The 14,380-nt window shown below is 44.8% G+C and overlaps 1 protein-coding gene across 1 annotated transcript in view; it reads left to right on the top strand.

Annotated features, from left to right (window-relative positions):
* Nucleotides 1-14,380, top strand: part of NEMF (nuclear export mediator factor) — a 546,593-nt gene that overhangs the window by 237,511 nt on the left and 294,702 nt on the right. The window contains exons 9-11 of the mRNA XM_078659711.1: nt 4,523-4,593; nt 4,687-4,762; nt 10,361-10,423. Coding sequence (XP_078515837.1) covers nt 4,523-4,593; nt 4,687-4,762; nt 10,361-10,423 — 210 coding nt within the window. The remainder of the gene's footprint in view (nt 1-4,522; nt 4,594-4,686; nt 4,763-10,360; nt 10,424-14,380) is intronic.

Here is a 14,380-nt window from a genome sequence, read left to right as displayed (position 1 = left end):
CCTATTAATAATTATTTAACAACCAATTCATTTTCAATACCAAAAATGTAATGTTATAAAACATTGACCAATTATTAATTAATTAACAATAAATTATTTATCAATACACAAAAATAATTTCTATAATTACTTAATTACAATTAAATGACTTCGCACCCTATTCCCCTAGTAACCCACTCCAAATAATAAATTAATACAATTAACATAATTATCAATTAATAAAAAACAATTACCAATTATTAAAAATGAATTACCAATGAATAATTAATTAGCAATACATTAAATATCAACCCAAATAAATTAAAATAAATATTTACTTTATTACAATTAAATTACTTCCCACCCTATTCCGCTATAAACCCACAACCCGCTACAGAACTAAAACGGAAAATTAAATTAAAAATAATTAATAATTCATAAAACCCACAACCCGCTACGGAATTAAATTACACAAAAATTCAATAACATAACATTGATTACTTAAATTTTTTTTAACATACATTACAAAAATAATGTGTCATTTTAACACATATACTAGCATGCATAACACTAATTTTTTTTCGATATTATGGAAAATGATATTTTAAATTCGATATTATGGAAATTGATATTTCTTACCTCAATTTCGATATTCTATCCAACTATATTTTGGTAATTCGATATTCTGGCCTCTCTATATTTTTCAAAGTTGATATTTTGGGTATTTATCGTTTTCCACATAAGCTATCAACGCCAAATTTGATTCCTTTTTTCCGAACATATTGGAGATTCTAAAAGTACCCAAGTTTTGTGGATTCCCCGGAGGGAGACCGAGAAAATAGGCTAAATATAGCCACAATTTGAGTGTTTGGGGAAAAATAGGAAAAAGTGCTCCGGATAAGTGTCTGTTTTTTTCCTAATAATGGTATCAACGAATAGTTTGCTATGCTAAGGTTCCCATTTTCCCAACTTGCAGCAAAATGCTGAGCTGAATAAATTAAAACCTATATTTTTATCACAGTTTTGGCATTTTTCAAAGAGGTAGTCCATTTTTTAGGTCTGGCATAGGCAGCGCATGCGCTGCCTCTCCGAGGCATCAAGTAATAGGTTTTACTAGTGAAACTCAACCCATTGCGTTTCTCTTTGTTTTGTCGCTTGCCAGTGGGGAAATCTGGCATAGCTCTTCTTATCTCGCTCATTGTTGGCTAGTGGTCCCATATTGGTCCCATACATCACTTCTGTTTTCTTCAGTTTCAGGAGGAAGCAGCATCGACCAACTACAGTTAACTTACGCTGCAGGGCGGTATCTTTTAATGTAGGGACTACTTTGTTGTTTTTTTGCCATGGCGCCTGGGACTAATTCGAGTGCTGATTTCTTAAAAGAGTTTGAGGTTTGTTTGTGCATGTGTGTGTGTGTGTGTGTGTGCGTGTCTGTGTTTGTGTCACAAAAGTGAGAAGGGGCAGGTATTCCAAAATACTCAAGTCTGTTGATAATTAGGAATCCTTTTTTTTTTTTACTGCTTGACTTTCTCTTTCTACTGCAATCTCTGCCCACAAGTTGTGAAAAGCACGTCTGATCGCAATGTCCGGATATGTCCCGCGCCTCCCCAGCTGCTCTCTCCCAGAGAGTGTGGCGTCAGTGGCTGCAGGGTCCCTCGGGTTGCAGATGTGGGGCTGGCTTCCTTCTTTGAGCTCACTCACTCCACAAGAGAACCGCAAAAGGATACTGGTGCTTTCTGCTTTTACTCCTCCCCGCATGGTTTTACAGAAATCTGTGGGGCCATTGAAGTGGCTTTGTCGTGACACTGGAACTTGAAACGCGTAGGCACTTTGAGAGTAGTGTTTGACATTTGTGGAAGTGTTATTAATTTAGATACCAAAATGTTGGACTAGAATGAAATGAAATGTTCGCAACTTTTGTGAAATTATATCTTTGCAATTGGTGCTACACATCATATTAATGTTTCATGCATATGTTTTGTACTTTATTGATATTTGATTTGGTCACAAAATGTTTAGATATTGGTTTTTAATGTTTATCTCGATTTTGCCAATTTTTTGAAAGATGTGTAAACATGTTAAAATTTTAGAAAATAACAAACTAATTACACAAGTAGATGCATGCAAGATACATAGCTGGATTCTGTTTATTGTACCTGCTTAAATAAAATACAGGTACATAAATCAGCAGTCAGGTGTTCTTCTTTAGATATTATTACTGTAGTGATGGGGAGCAGGGCAGGCCCACAACAGCAGCGGCGAGTGCAGCGATGCTCCCACTGGATCCTTGGAGGCATGGAAATGAGGTCCTGGGCCCTCCTTCTCTTCTTGGGGGAGCGTGATGGCACTCCCGCTTCTCGGTAGCATTGGGGGCCTTTTGTTAGGGTCCCAGGAATATTTCCCCACTTCTTGAGGGGGCGAGATGGCGCTCCCTGGCTTCTTTTGGTGGTGGGGGTCCAGCGATGAGTTGCTGAGATCCCTGGTACAAATCCAGCCCAGGGTTGGGATCCCTAGGGCTCCAGAGCTTTGGGGAGGGAGCCCCATGCATGCTCCCTCTAAGGTGTCACCCTTTTCAGGTAGCTGGTTTCACTGGCTCTCTGTGCCAGCCTTTCTTCTTGTCTACTCTGGTGCTTCTTTCCTGTTGGATACAGAAGAACAGTTCCTCCCCTAACTAATCCTTAAGGGGTATAAGGGGACCAGCTTCCTTGTTGATAGGGAGAGACCCACTAGTCCTGGGAACAACTGTAGTCAGAGTCCTTAGTCCAAGAGTTATCAGCGGGTTCTTCCTTCCAGTTGTCCATGGTTACTGCCGCCCGGTCCCAGGGTCCCACTCCCAAAAACAGCACTCTCTCCCTCTTGTGCAAAACTTTTTAAGTGGGGGTGAATGGTTCTGGCCAGTTCCCTCCCCATGACCCAACCCTTCTGCACAGCATGGTGTGACTATTCGAAATGACGCCACCCAGGAGTCACTGGTCACATCTCGGAGCTCCAGCTCCACCTCTCGCTGACATCACGGTGTGGGCCTTTCCCACCACAACTTCAAAGAGTTGACTGCAGAGGTCTGGGATCCCTCCTTTGTTTAGTGGGTCTAGGATTTCCCATCCCTGGTACAATGTGCCACTTAATTAACAGATTAGAAGAATTAAAGAAGAGTTAAACCAAATAGCCAATTTCAATTCATAAGTCTCACAAAAGCGTTTTTAGAGTCCCTCACACTCTATAGTGTGCCAATGGCGAACATCATCACCACTGGTGTATCCTAGTGGCATATTTCATCATCGGGTCCCCTACTCTAACACGTGGAATGTTCCTTATGTTGGAGAGCAATGCAATCAACCTGGCCCAGCAGGGTGACAAAAAGCCTGGGCTCTGAACCTGAGCTGAGGCAGAGAAATGTGACGGTTCTGGATGACCCACAAGATGTACAGATACTTTCTTGGAACTTGCCGGTTTGATCTTGGTGCATATCTTTACCCAGTTCGATACCTCACTGGGCAAAGGGAAGCAAAACTGAACTATAAGGCAGATTTCCCCCATGTATATAAAAATGTGTCACTGCAAATAAAATAGTAAACCACACTGACTTTCCCTCTGAGTGTCCACTAATATTATAAGGCCCACCGCAGGTCAGTATCTAACCCTGCACAGTCTCCTCTGTGACAGGCCACCTGTTCGCAGTTACTGAGCTGTGCTCCACGGTAGTCTCACAGACTCATGCTTCACACGTGTGTACATGCATAACTAGCCAAGTGCCCCTTACCTTTGCTACGTCACAGCAGCATCTTAAAAGGCAGACACTGGTCTCAAACACACGCGGTCCATTTACAGTATGTTTACTGTAGGTGAGTCTCCAGTTGTGAGGCTCACCCACAGTAAAAAGGTCAAAAGCCAGGTGATCAAGAAATCAAAAAATCCAGACAGATTACATGGCCAAAGCCCATTTTGTTACAAGTATTGGTTTTGTTTTCCTAACGCTCAAGCCATGCATTGGGATTTGAGCTTTGCCAAGCCAGGTATGAAAAAGCTCTAGCCTGTGGGCACTTTTTATCATGCACACATATATATATGAGATGTATGTTTTTCATTGAAAAACAACTTAATTAGAAAAAGATTACTGAGAAACCATACGTTTTTTGCCATTATAATAAACAAATGTATTTTTAATCTTTTAAAACGTTATTCCATAGTTGGAATTTGATATGGGTATGCCATTGTTTCCATTCCAATTTTTTAAATCCAATAAAAAAACATTGTTTAGTTATTTATGGTTTTCTATTTTAATATAATTTTCAATTTAATTGTGTTTCCTTCAAATAATTTTTCCTTTAAAATACTTCCTTTCATTTGTTATATATTTGTATATCCTTAAAAAAGTTGTCTACCCTTCAAATTGTTTTTCTATGATTCGGGTTCCTCCAATGCGGTGTCGTAGTTTTCATTTTTCCATTAATTCACAATTAACGTAATCTTCATTATACATTGGAGAGATAAGAGCAGCTAAGTCCAACATGTGGGTTTAATAAACTCATTTTATTTATGTCAGGGCTACATCATACAAAAAAGAGAGAAGAAACCGACCCTGGAGCCTGGCAAACATACAGATGACATTCTTACGTAAATATACTAGATTTGTCTTCCGCTACATTTAATGATTTTATTTGAAGCGTGTTTGCTATGATATTTCTCACTCATGATTTTGTTTCACAGGTATGAGGAGTTTCATCCCTTTCTCTTTGCTCAGCATGCGAAACATCCACATGTGGAATTTGAAACTTTCAACAAGGTATTGGAGCAGTCTTTGTAGTTGTAAAAGAGGGTGCCTATTCAGATTTTACTAAGGACATCAGTATGAAAGAAGGCTGGTTGCATGGATTGCAGGGGCTTAAAAAGCACTACCATTGTTATGCTTAGGACATCCTGCTGTAGATATGAAGTATAGAATATTCCAAGAAACAGATTGGCTGTCATTGCTGATTATGAAGTTGTTGTCACAAGGTGTAGGGGGATGGTTTAGAAGAGGATGGTAACAGGCAGTTTGTCATAAAATGGTGGAGGAACAAGATGATCGCAATCTCTGCAAGAGCTGCATGAATATGGTTGATCAGTTTTGCTAAATGATGCTAAAGGAATGACGTTAAGTCTTTCTTTTGTTTATCAAGTGTTTGATGATTAGTTAGATCTTGTGAGAGGGAGAGCAAAACTAGATATGCTAACCTGTCGTTACATGCAATCTGATGGAGGTGGATTGCAGAGAGAGCATGTGGCGGCAACAGTCTTGGTCCTGCTTGTAGATGAAGTGGCAAGAGACAAGGTTTCGACCAGAGCATAGAGATAAGGGAAACATGGCCTTTGTTTCCAGCTGTCTGAGAAACCGCACCCCATATGATAGTCATAAGTGATGGCAAAAGGTAGTGCCAAAAACGCAAAACTTGTGAAATTGGCCCCTTTTCCCCTTTTTAGGTCTCGACTAGCGTTGCCGCGCACATGCGCAGCGCGCTCTGCGAGATTTAATGTTTTGGAGGACTTTCACTTAAGGATTTTAAGCCCGCCCCTCTTTCCCATTGGCTGGCGTCACCGTTTATGCTAAACGGTGGCCAGCCATTAGAAAAGAGCTTTTTGTGACGTATACCTTTCTGTTTTTGAGACGGCCTACTTGTACAGGCTTGTCTGCCTTCCCTGCGTCGCAAAAGGTTTCTTATCTTTATGGGGCCATGTGTTTCTAACACATGGCCCCAAAAAGACAAGCTCTGGCGCGATCCTCTTTCGCTTTCAGAGCGCTTCTTTAAAATGGTACCATGTATGGAATATGCAGAGCACACACACTTCAACGTCCACTCCAAAGCACACAGGTTCAGCTTACCTGGTTGATTATAGTAGATGCTTTGCTAATTACGCGCCCTCCTACTTCCTCTTAGCACTATAACGCACACATGCACCCAGCCTGTCGCCAATAAGTTGAGAAGTCCCCAGACTTCAGCCTTACCTCCAGACAAGGGACCTTAAATCCGGTGTCCTCCGATATATGAAACTTTTAAATAAATTGTATACGAAGACAGAAAAAGGGGACGCTAGTTTATTCTGGCTGACAAGCTCTGGGCGGTGCTGGGAGTGTCCTCGGTGTTGTAGTGTCTCGTAAAACCAGCAATTGGTGTTAAATAAATAAATTGCAATCCCCAGAAAAAGATATTCCGCCCACTCCAGAAGTAGCTATCCTTGCTGCTGCCCCGGAAGGAACTACAATAGAGCTAGAAACTGCTCCCACTGCTCCGGAAATAATTTCTTAGCTTTGCTGCTGCTGTTACGTTGATACTGTTCTCGCTGCCGATTGTGGGGAAAGGGGATGTGCGTGTAAAGTGCTCCAATACCTTCGGGTCGTGTTCGCGCTATATAAATATGCACCCAAAAAAAAATGAGCTTCATCAGTTGAAGACAGCAACTGTCAGGCCGAGACACTGCAGAGAGGGGAAGGGTCCGTAAACCACCCATGCTATTGCTAGAGCATGAATAGGTTAGAGTCATGTGCCTCGTCAGCCTGAGGATGGGCAGCAGAGCACAGGTTACAGCAGGGCCCCCCTGGTGTTCCGAGACACATGGAAGAATCAATCAGCATTTATAGAGCGCCCCACTGTCACCCCTGGGGATGTCTGTGCGCTGGGGTGCGAGGTATCCGCCGTGAGCTCGCACCCCCGTGCCTGAAAAATCGCTACACATGCTACATTTATGAAAAATAAATATGACCAGCGTTTTACTAGGTCGTGGGCTTCGTTCCGTTTCAGAATAACCGACGTGCACAATGAAGAGAGATTTCCAATTTCACCCATTAGAAGCATATTCATAGTGGGTTTTGTATGCCGGGGTGTGTAGTGTTGCTATTTGTAGTGATGCAAAAACATAAGTATCAGAAACCAAATGATTATAATTTATAAGCATTGGCAATAACAACAGTGTTATGTCGTGCGAGCCTGTATGCATTGTTTTAGTAGCATGTGGGCCTAGGGCCGGCATGTAGAACCGTAGGCACCAAGCAACAAAGTGAAATTTGCATACGTGTCACAGCCAGTGCTGTATCCGAGGTGTCTGCACATAGCCGTCTGGCACAGCGAGAAAACGCACCACAGATGAAGGAAGTGCAGACAGACTGCAGCGTCGAAAATGAGTGACTCACCCCCCCTCCCCACTCATGAGAAGGACAGCGCCTGCATTGTAAGGCACGGTCCACAGCACTAGCAAGACTGCCATGACCTACACTTAAAGAGGTACCACTAACCAGGGTGACGCATGTGTGACAGCCCGACCAAGGTTAAGACTGGTAGAAGACAAGCTGCCTGGCCTCACTGGCTCAAAGTGACACTCGGCAGCTGACCTCCATGTGTGAACTAGACAGCTGCCACCCACCAGCGTTGTGCGTGCCCCGCTGTGGGACTGCTGCAAGACCCCTGCAAGACCATGAGTAAAGCCTGTCACAGGCACAAGAACTCCTGCACTGGCATCTCCAGAGGCCCGCAGCATCAGGAAAGCTGCTGCAGCCTTGTGAAAAGAAGCAGCTACCGCTCAGATAGCTGCTGCTTCGCCACACCGCACCCGGCAAAGCAAAAAACAAAAAACAAAAACCTCAAGCAGCCTGAGGCTAAGCCTGCTTAAAATGTATACAAAGCCTGCAATGCCGCCCCACAACCTCACCAGAAGCAGTGCATGCAGAGGGGACTGCAAAGAAGCATGCGGCACCATCTCTCACAGCCCCAGTGGAGAAGAGCTGCTGTGGCCTGAACTGCAAGAAGTGACTGCAGTGCCACTCACGGAACAAATGAGAACAAGCATTGAAAATGCAATAGGTCCCGTCTTTTATTAAGTTAAAGCCATTTGCTTTGCTATACAATACCATTAGCAAACCAAATGGCTTTAACTTAAAGGCGAGACCTATTGCATTTTCAACGCTGTTTTGTTTTGCCTGTAGAGTAAAATGAGAAATTTCCTAGTTATCACAAAGGAAAGTTTCAATTCTATTAAGGACGCGAAGGTGAGTATTATGCATATCCTTTCTTCATTTATTTGACAGCAAGTTAAAAGATAACAGAAAAAACAGCCATGAACTACATAACCCATGAGGCACAGCGATAGCCATGGCAACCAGTCCACCAATCACAGTCCAGCCAAGTGCATATAGGAACTCCTGCGACATAGTCCTTCCTCTTCCTCTTTCTTCATTGCTGCCCCGTCAGTTAAGCCCCTTTATTTCTATTGCGCATTCGGGACTGTGGCGTGGGTAGTTTCTTGTTGTTGGCAGCTTTGTTTCTTGACTTGTATACTTGTTTGTTGTCGTGGGTTTCCCGCTTGCTGTCCGACGCGGTAGGCTTCGACTCGAGCGTCTTTTGCTGTGCGCGTGCGCCGTGTGGTGCTGTCTGTCAGCCGTGCTGCCGGTGCCTTCAGCTTTCACCACAGCGCCCTTTGCGCGCGCGCTTGGTGGAAACGCGCAAGAGGCTTAGCGCTTTTCGTTTGATGCCTCCTCCCCCCTTCACTGACACCGCGTTTGCGGTAGGTTTGGACGGGCTTTGCCCACATTGGCAGAATTGGTTGTTTTTCCTGCTTATTATCAATTCAGTCCAGAGTATAAGGGGAAACAATTCTTTCAGTTGGTATTTACAGGACAGGGCACTTGTGTTCGGGGGACCCTTTATACATTGAAAGGGTGTGTCAGTTTATGGGTGCCCGGCCTTCTTTGATAATGCAGTCACGTCATGACCATGACTATGTGTCAGCTCCAGATACTGAGGGACAGACCCCCCAGGTTCGCTCTCCTGCAGAGGTTGACAAGCTCCTTTCTTCGGCCATTGCCCAGGCGCTTGCTCCTCTGCAAGACAGCGTTAATAAATTGCCTGCTCATGTTTTTAAAACTAACTCTGGTATCCTGGGAGACAGTGGGGCTGGGCCTAGTGGCATTCACTCTGTGGTGCCACGCAAATCCGTTAAGCGTGACGCGGGGCACCTGGAAGGCTTCAGTAAACTTGCTGAGGTCTTCCATAAGAGTGCGCGCACGTTAAGAAGCGCACCCTACCGGGAGGAAGACTCACCCGGATATACTGGTGGCGATGCCACCCCAGATTTTGACCCTGAGGAAGGGTTTTCCGAAGGCAGAGAGGGTGAAGACGATGATGTCTTTGAGGATTATGACAGTTCCTCTGAGGATTTGATGGATTCGGGCAGGTCTTGGCGTCCTAGGCCTTCTTGTTCAGAACAAGGCGAAGGCGAGCCGGTTCATCCGGACATGTTCGACCCTACCTGTATCTTTCGTCCGCGTTCCACTGAATGGGTTCCCGATAAGAAGACTGCGGTCTATGTTGCCGCTAAGATCAGACAGCCCCTGAATCAGGAAGTGAGGTCTCGCCTCAGGTCGGAGTGCCCTAGGACTTCCCTACCTAATGGTGTTACGGCTACCCCTGAGATAGACCTGAAATTGTGCACTTTCTTTGCTAAATATATGAAGGACCCTAAGAAGGGTATAGATCGTTCTTGGAGAGCTTGCCAAGATAAGCTTCTCGACCTTCGCCCCCGCTTCCTGACATAGAATCAGCTTTGCAGGTAGATAGCGAACCAGGCAGATTAGATTGCCTTTTTTTTTAGCAATCTGATTGGCAACCCTTTTAACCAATCAGCCCTCGTTTAGGCTCATTCTGATTGGCTGCTGACAAGTTAGATTAACCATGGGGCAACAGCCTACATTTAGTCTGGGAGCCAACAATCAGACTGCAATCTGTGGACCCTTCGGAAGTACAGCCTACAATTTGCTTTTTTTGGTGCATTTTTAACGGAAGTGGATCTTCTGAAAATGTCCGATTCTCTTCAGAATTCGCTCCTGCTTACTGCTGACTAGCAAAACAATCACACAGGCCTATTAGTTCACCTTGTTATGTAAATGTTTGACAATGTGCACCGCCTTTCAGGAAACATCCTGGCGCTCCGGCAAAAAATCTACCATGGACGTGCTGGAATTTCCCCCATTTTTTTCCTCCCCAAAGTGGCTACTCCCATGGCAGTGAAAGGCACTTTCTGGGAGTATGCACTACCAACATTGCGGTAAAAACATTTAGTGCTTTCCCTCTGCCATTTTGACAGAGATGGTGCCTCTGCTACACAGTGGTGAGTGTGGAAACTGTCATGTAAAAACTGTTATTTTAACTGTAGTTTAATGATTCACGATTTAAACCATTATCTTGCTTGACTGCCATCAAATCAATTGCTTACACATCTAGGGTTTTTCTGTTTTCTTCTCCCACAATAAATATATATTTGCATAAAAGAGAACATGCCATTGATCTCAAGCTGCCTACTTCTCAACCTAGGCTAGTTTTCATCATTCCCTGTTTTTCTTCTCTTTTTTTTCTAGGCTGTCGATGAGTTTTACTCGAAGCTAGAGGGTCAGAAGATCGACTTGAAGGCTTTGCATCAGGTGCGTGTTGAACGATAGAATGCATGTTGTTTGTCTGTACAAAATGTTTAAACACTTAAGTAAACTTGCTTGCTTCCAATGTACAGGTTCAAACTGGTATTCAGTTGCCAATTACATATTATTAAAGTTAACTATTGTTCCACGTTAGTCTTATTTTGTTAAGAAAGTCATGTAGTAACGTAATAACTGAATAAATGCACTTGACTATGCTCTCTCTGAATAAGTATGGCAGTTCAAACATGCTTTGCAAAGACAGTAAGTATGGCCTTTAAAACATCTGGAAGCAGAGCTATCTGATGGAGACTTTTATAGTCAGAAACCTTACCTTAGACTTTACCTTGACTTCAGACTGGGCCCAGAAGATTGTTAGCATCAAAAAACAAAGTGATGGACGGAAAGCTTGAATTAATCTCAGCCACTGGAGATCGCTCTGAACCGTATCCTAATCCATTGTTTTTCCTCCACCATGCAACCTCAGTTTGAACCTAACCGGACGATATTTGAGAAGTACCCCTGCGCACCGGAATGGGATGTTGTTCAGCTCTATGTCTGAATCGAGCTACTGAGCTTTTTTGATGACGTTTGCCAACTCTTTTTGCAAGATTTTTTCCTGGTGTGAGTATGTCTGCAAAGAAACTAACTGGGTTCTTGCCACGTGGCGCCTGTCAAAGTCAGATGTCTGTGACAAACCCCCTCAAACTGTCATGCGCTCACCTGATCCCAACTTCTGAGACTATACAGTGGGGTCAAATGCACTGGGACTGAAGTGGTAACTGTGACATGAACAGGATTACCGTTTCTGGTAACAGATAACCATGGAGAGTGGTGAGGCCGACATCCGACTAGTTCATCCTTAAGCTTTTCAGTCACAAGGACTGAACTTCATGCTGTGCATCCCCTACAGCCCTTGCTAGATCTAAAACACTCTGGGTATCTTATTTTCAGACAGGGTCAAGGCCAGGTTCTGAACGAGTATCTGGTGAGCCGTATCGTCCAAGCGGTGGAAACATGCAAGGCTTGGCTTTCTGTTATGCACTCACCTGGTCCCAATCGCAGGGACGATACTGGAGTCAATAATGGACGTCCTATCCGTCCTGAGGACAGCAAATGCCTAGTATCCAAAACCTTAGACCATACACTGTCCCCCAGGGGAAGGACGGGGGGAAGAGAGATTGTTAGGCTGAAATAAAAAAAGAAAGACTTGTACTATTGGATCTGCTCAGTGACTGTGCAACACTGTGTAACAGGATCTGTCACTTCTGAGACCTATTTTTGCAAGGTAGATGCTCACTGGACAAGAACCTCTGGTTTTAAATATAAGAGTGGGGTCGTCAGTGGTGTAAAATTGTGTTTCGAGCTCCTTGATTCTTTTCTCCAAGATGCCAGTGTGTCCCTAATTGCCTTCAGTACCCCGGCTTGGGGTGCTATGCATTTACCCTTTTTACCACCTTAAAGGTCCCCCATAATGAGGCCTGAGTTGAGACCGATCCAACATTTAGAGTAAAGTAATCGACTATGTCCCCCCTTATTTCATCTTTAACGGCCTCATCCAATAGGGCGTAAAGGGGAAATCGCCAGCTAAACATTTTACTAGGCGAGTTAGGCAGAGTTAGATGTAATAAGCTGGGAGCGTGGTCAGACAAAGATCTGGGGAGGTGAGTCATTTTGCATGTTCAAGTTGCCATATCCCGTGACACAAACAAATAATCTAGCCTGGACCAGGCCTTGTGATACTCGGAAATGCATGTGCCTTCCTGCACATGTTGATGGCGTTGACGCCATATATCAATCTGATTACCGTCTGCTATTACAGCTTTTGATGCGCCACTTGCGTTGTGATGCAGGAAGCTGGACTTCCCCCTCCCGTAAATGGCATCATCCATAATTGCATTAAAGTCCCCTCCCAGGTAATAGTATTGCATCCTGTTTCTATTATTTTGGCCCATATGTTTTGAAAGAAAGCGGGGTTGTCTTCATTAGGCCCATAGACTGCCGCTAGCACCACCCGGACCCCAACCAGGACACCAAGTAATATAATATATCTGCCCTCTGTATCGAGGTGGGATTCACACTCCCTCCAGTCCAGTCTCTGCCGCACGAGCAACGCCACCCTTCATGAGTAATTTGAGTTTATAGAAGAGTAGACGTGGCCCGTGCCTGTGCTGTAACCTAGTGGAGGGTGTATTATTCAAATGCGTCCCTTGCAAGAGGCACACGTCGATATTATGCCTGAGTAGGTAGGAGGGAACTAATGTGGTCTTTCTATGGTCGTTCAGACCGTGTATGTTCCAGGTTAAAAAACTTAAACTCAACATATCTTAGCTGTTGTTGCCAGATTTAATACCTTGCTATGGACCCACCAAGCCCTGAGCCTCCCAGTGACTGGTTGTTGAGAGGATTTGACACGTTTGACTAGTGACCCGCCCCTGCCGTATTTTGAAGACAATGTGGATGTAGACCGTGATTCCCATGTATGCTTTCCTAGGTTATGTATCATTGAGCTGGCGAAGAACAGAACAGTAAACACCACCCACCCTCCTCCCACTCCAACCCCCCAAACAGGTTGTGGTGAACCCTCCCCCTTCAACATCTACAACAGCTAGTTGTTCCCCGTTAAACAAAAACAACAGTCGGGAGCTCTCCCTGGGGGGTGCAATGACGCCGGGGGTACACCCCCACCGAAAGCAGGGTGGCCAAGAAGACAGCAGAGGACCATCCCTATATAATATGGATTGTGTGAAATACCAGTCCGCTGCAACCTCTACTCCTGGAAAGAGAACAACCCCATCCTTGGAACCCCAACGTGACCCAGCCAAGTCTAGATCGAACATGAACACAATTGCAGGCACATAATTGCTGAGCACCAATGAATCATTATCACTCAGTCTGTCGGCAGATAGGACCCTGGCGTGCGAGCCCTGTGTATGCTTCTTCCCCCAACATGTTTAGCAAATTTCAATGCGTATTTGGCGTCCGTGAAAAACTGTGCCATGCTCTCATGCCTCACCTTAAGATTTACGATATACAACAAAGAGTAGGAGATCTTAGCCTGAAGCAGAATGCGTTTTTCAGGCAGGTACTCCCGGTGTGCCGCCTGCACCACTGGTGTGAAATCTGGGTAAAATTAAATGGTATTCCCTTTATGGGTTATAGTCCCTCGTTCTCTTGCAGCCGCAGAACAAGGTCGCAGTCCTGGTAGTTCAAGATTTGGGCCAGGATAGGCCTGGGTGTAGCTCTGACAGGAGGTTTAGGGCCCAGGGCACAGTGTGCATGCTTGACCGCGAACACAGTGGATAGATCTGGGTCAAAGAGTTCGCACTATAGATCAGCGACATAAACCTCCATTTTAGACATGGCAGTAGTCTCCGGAATTCCCTTGAGCCTCCGGTTGTTGTGGCTAGACCTGACTTGCAAGTCCTCAATCTTTGCCCTGATCAGACCTAGAACTTTGTCCATGTACAAGAGCTGCTCTTTAGTTTCTACCTGAAACTCGTGAAAGTCTGAATGACGTTTCTCGTGCACATCCAGCCTTGTATCGTGGGTTCCCACCTGTTTTTTGACTGCGTCAAGCTGAGAAGTGAACATATCCAATTTAGCGTCTAGGGTACGGAGGCTTGACCACATCTCTAGCATTAAGGTGCGCAGGTCCTCTCCATGATTCTCTGGCTGCTACTTAAGCGGGTGCTCAGAACTACCCTCCGGGTCAGACTCCGTCAGCCTGGTGGTTCTTCTGTTGTCAAAGGTTAACTTCGACTGTTTAGCATGCTGCTTGCCCATGGCGGCAGGCCCATGTGTTGTGCCGGGACATCCCATGGGTGGTCTGCGGAAGTTCTAGTTAACCACTCTTGAACGGCAGTCCACACAAACCTTGCTCATTGCACCATCAGGATTCAAGCAAGCCGGGCCGAAGACGGCTGAAATGCCAGAAACCGGTCCCCGGAAGCTTGTTTCCTTCCC

This window comes from Lissotriton helveticus, chromosome 9 (assembly GCF_964261635.1).
Source record: "Lissotriton helveticus chromosome 9, aLisHel1.1, whole genome shotgun sequence".
NCBI classification, from domain to species: Eukaryota; Metazoa; Chordata; class Amphibia; order Caudata; family Salamandridae; genus Lissotriton; species Lissotriton helveticus.
Note: the sequence above shows the minus strand (reverse complement) of the source record. Positions and strands in the feature narration are given on the sequence as shown.